We start from the raw sequence: 4,400 nt of genomic DNA on the forward strand, positions 1-4,400 counted from the left end.
CTGTAAAATATCCGGAGCAGAGCAGCGAGCTCGGGCTCCGTGGCAGAGGAGCAGCAGGCTGATGTGCTGGAGCACGATGGGGCTCACACCTTGATCTATTCCCTGCGCCAACGACCCCCATGGCAAAACTCAGCTCAGATGGTGTAGTAAGACAGCTGAGATAAGCTTGTTCAGGGATAACCTGTACATATCAAGCAGATATTTCACTCGAGCCATCCATAGCAATAAGTCTAAACTCTCTTAAAAGTGAAAATATTACTGCTTCTATCTGAGAATCTCCTACTTTTAGTGAAGTGATGATCCCATTTGCTGTCTGTGTTTGGATTCATATTCATGCACTACCAGCCCTGATTTTTGTCTGGGACTGAAAGTGGTCATGTGCCCAATGTAACCAAACACTAAAYTCTAAACTAGCTTAACCTGATGGCTGTGAAGGTAGGAACCAGGGAGGACTGCAGCAAGGGATGTTGTCAGTGATAGGTGGAGTAAGACAGAAACACTTCACAATCCAATTATTCCTATCTGAATCAGTAGTCCAGTTAATGGTCTTGCCAGTTAATTGCTAAGTTAAGGCATCCTTAATTACATAAGGTGCTGGAACAGATTCCAGGCTTGACTTAATTTGGCAACAACATCTCTGCCCTGCTGTACTGTCACTATTCCTTCACCAGCAGCAAGTCTGGYCYGTAAAGCACAARCACAATTAGATTCCTAAATCCCACYTTCTATCACAAATTCAYTGTGACATGCTAAATAATARTTTTCAACATTTATAGAATAAATGACCATAAATCAGCCAGGAGCATTCATGCACCTTTTACCTAAAACAAACACACAACTAAAGAAACCTTACTACAGAATGAGTGAGCTGGTATCCTACCTCATCTCTGCAATCCTCACATGACCAGAAAGATCCCTTTGTGTCAATGTTTTGAGAAAACTTCCTTTCCTCTCCTCCTGTTACATTTTCCTTGCCTCCCTATTTCTTTTCAAGTCACCAGCAACTTCTGACACTACTTTCTAGAAGTTAATCCCTTAGTGTCAGTAAATCTTGACGCACTCTGAGCAATATCATTGGTTAAAGAAAAGTGGAAGTCCCTGAAATTACTGTTACAGAATCAGTCTAATCTGGTGGTGGCAATGAAAGAAAAAAAAAGTTGAATTCCKCTTTCCCCTTGCAAAAGCTTTTCAAATTAGGGGATCTAGCTGGTGGGAGGATCTACCCCTCAAACAACAAGATTTCAAAATATCTGTATTGTAAAGCCGAACAAGGAAGGCATTACCTGGTTGGTATCCTGAAGTCTACATTGGGTCCCAATTTATAAGCCACTTGCAGGGAAGTGGAACCCACTACTCTCTCAATAATTCCTTGGGAAGCAGCTTTTTCTATTTGGAACTGAGAAATCAGGTCAAAGCCTAAAAGAAAAGAAATGTGAATGTCCATAATGTAACTTTCTTTTAAATTTGATTGGAGAATTGTGCTGTCACAGAGCTGAATATAACCTGATACATTTTTTGAACAGCAGCTTTCTCCTGAAAAAGTCAGGATGCCACTTGCCTGGTAAATCATCTTGGCCAATCCTGATTGTTGGGCAGATATCAATTCTGTGACTGGCACCCAGAATAAATGGTAGTCCTGCAAAAAAAAGKGAGTTTACTAACCATGTGCCTGCACATTGCTTCAGATCACCTTAGAAAATTAAGTCAAGCAACTCTAAGATTACAATAAATTAAATAGAACTATAAAATAGTAATAATAATAATAAATTGAGATATATAATTTAAATTGTACTCAGTAAAGTAAGAGTGCTAAGAAAATAATCATCTGCTTCAAGAGAGCTCCAAATTAAAAATGGCAACTTGATATACTATTCAATTTCTTTTCAAGCCTTTAAATGAGAGTGTTACAATAATGCTCTTGCAGAGCTGTTGAGAAATAGTAGTAGCTTAAGAAGGCCTGCTGTGTAAGGAGGTTTKGGGTTGGAACTTTTGGCAATCCAAGCAAACTTAAAAAAAAAAAAAAGGTCAGTTACCTAAATCAACACTCTCCCTAGTCCCAAGGAAACTTAAACAAACCTCATGCCAACTAAAGAAGTTGTTGAGAATCTGTTGGSATCTTTTCCATCCTCTCTGGTATTCCAAGTTTTCCCACTTTCCTCTGTGCCAGATTTGATCAGAAAATGAGCATTCATGAAATGTAGGGTGGGGGCAAGAAGAACTTACAGCTCTTTTTTCTGTTTACTCAAACAAGAACAAAGAAGAAATTTGTTTGAGGAAACTAAATTTTAAAAGCCAATTTTTTGGAATAGTATTCGTCAAAAAACCTTGTAATAACTGTAGAACCTACAAGATTCCCAGATTTAAGGAAGGAAGAAGGAAAAATAAGCATTTTTTGAAAGAGTTCAAGAACCATGTACAAGTCCAGTACCAAGTCAATCTGTAAAATATTAGTAGAGTGTGGGTAAGGAGGAATGAAGAGTGGAAATTGGAATGAGAAAYATTTCTAACCTACAGAGAGCCTCTTGTGTGCTGCAAAGGCTCAACCCTAAATGTGGGTTTCCTTCTCACAACATAGGCTTAAAGAGAACATTCAGGTTGACATGTTACACCTCAGAAAAGACCTCATTCTATATTCTCTGATGAGACACATGGCTGACATCCAGCCATTTATATTTTATGCCCAGCAAATAAAGTAGAACCAGTTGATTGCCACATGTAGCAGAATATTTAACTAGAAGCACTGAAAGACAGGGGAAGGTTTGTGTCCTGGATCTACCACCTATATCCAGGTTTTAATCCTTACTTTAAAAATGCATCKAATGGCAAATTTGAAGTAACACACCAGCTCTTGCTTTTTCCCCTCTTTTTCATATGCATCCTTCTACCCATCCATCCATACATAAATGCAGATAGACAGTTCTCCCTTTTTGTGATGGCTACCTRCAGAGGATTTTAGTTTTGAATAAACACAGAATAATTCTTTTGACATTCAAAATTACACAAAGATAAAATGTAGATAAAGTCTGTCTCCTTACTTGATTGGTGCTGGATGGTGGCTGAGATGAAAGACCACAGAAAACTACACAGGTAAAAGAAAGCTGTAATTTTCCTGTAAACAGAAAGAAACTCCAGTATGAATCTATAGTTTCTGACAGATTTTGTTATTAATTTTCTCCTCCAAACCATGCATRTTAAATGTATAAAAAACAAGGATTTACTAACAGATTTGACAAGACAATTTCTTCGACAAGACAAATTCTTTACATGACAATGTTTTATTTTTGCCTTATAATAACACCMGTCAATAAAGCTCTTTCTATTGGTAGTCTCTTCATATAACGCTGGCAAGGACAGCTTTCACTGTTCTAATCTCTTATTTACAGATGTCTCTAAATCCCAGTTGTTCTCTTACCAGTGGCTTTTCATCTTCACTGCTGGATTTCTTCCCTTGTCTCATGTGCATACGCAGCGTGTGTTGTCACWCTGCCTGCTTCCCTCTCATTAGTCCGACAGAGCAGTGCAGCACTGGGGGCACACGGCTGCTCCTGCCCCACCAGGACCCAGCAGAGAGGGAGGTGCAGGCTGCTGGGCTGCTTTTAACCTTGCCAGGGGAAGGAGGTGGAGGCTGGACAGACGTGTGTGTCCTGGTGGGCTCTGAGGGCGGAGATCTGGAGCCAGCTGARTATAAAGAAGCCAAGGGAGCAAATAAAGGCTGCTTCTTTCACCAGCAGGAGAGCAGGGAGATTCAGAAAATGTGAGGAGCAGTTTCTRAATGGTGGGGTCTGCTGTTCAGCCAGGCAGGGGAATGAATTACAGGTACCAGGAGGTTTGAGGAAGCTGGTGGCCCTGAAGTGGTGTTAAAGACTAAAAGCTCTGAGAAGAAGGGAATCTGTGTCCTATAAAGAAGGCATTTCCATTTCTCACTGATTTACTTATCAAGTGGCCTCAGGAGAAGAAAGTCTGRTGAGGCCCCAGTTGGTTTTTCTGAATAAAACAGATTATATAAAATGGTTTTCATCACTTAGACTCTAACCTCAAGGYGTTAGACACTAACCTAATACACACAGGCATCATTAAGCAGACTCCTGTTCTGTTGTCATTGATAAAACACTCCTTTCCAAAGACATTTTGGACACACAAAGACGTGTACTTGTATTTGTTCACATGGATGTAAAAAGAGAGAGAGAAACTAAAATCTGGGTGCCTGAAAAGACCAGGGAAAAGAGATTAAACAKCCAGAAGATCCTGATACTCACCACGGTTAAAATTCATGCGTGTATGGATGAGTATGCTGGGTAGTGCTTATAAATCACATTTGTAAGGTTTCATCTTCTCCAGATTACTGATATTGGGGTTAATAATAGCTTAAATTTCCAGATTTTTCAAAGTGTGGGGTTTAG

General features: G+C 39.7%; 1 protein-coding gene across 1 annotated transcript in view; it reads right to left on the minus strand.

The window, feature by feature from the left end:
- The window catches only part of COL9A1 (collagen type IX alpha 1 chain), a 63,087-nt gene extending 59,661 nt beyond the window's left edge, over positions 1 to 3,426 (minus strand). Inside the window, exons 1-4 of the mRNA XM_057368669.1 lie at positions 3,413 to 3,426; positions 3,036 to 3,109; positions 1,559 to 1,636; positions 1,284 to 1,416 (exon numbers count right to left, since the gene is read on the minus strand). Of these exons, the coding sequence (XP_057224652.1) occupies positions 1,284 to 1,416; positions 1,559 to 1,636; positions 3,036 to 3,109; positions 3,413 to 3,426 (299 nt within the window). The remainder of the gene's footprint in view (positions 1 to 1,283; positions 1,417 to 1,558; positions 1,637 to 3,035; positions 3,110 to 3,412) is intronic.
- Between the last annotated feature and the right edge of the window lie 974 nt (positions 3,427 to 4,400).

Source organism: Malurus melanocephalus, unplaced genomic scaffold (assembly GCF_030028575.1).
Source record: "Malurus melanocephalus ecotype Western Australia unplaced genomic scaffold, MMel_1.1 scaffold_4, whole genome shotgun sequence".
NCBI lineage: Eukaryota > Metazoa > Chordata > Aves > Passeriformes > Maluridae > Malurus > Malurus melanocephalus.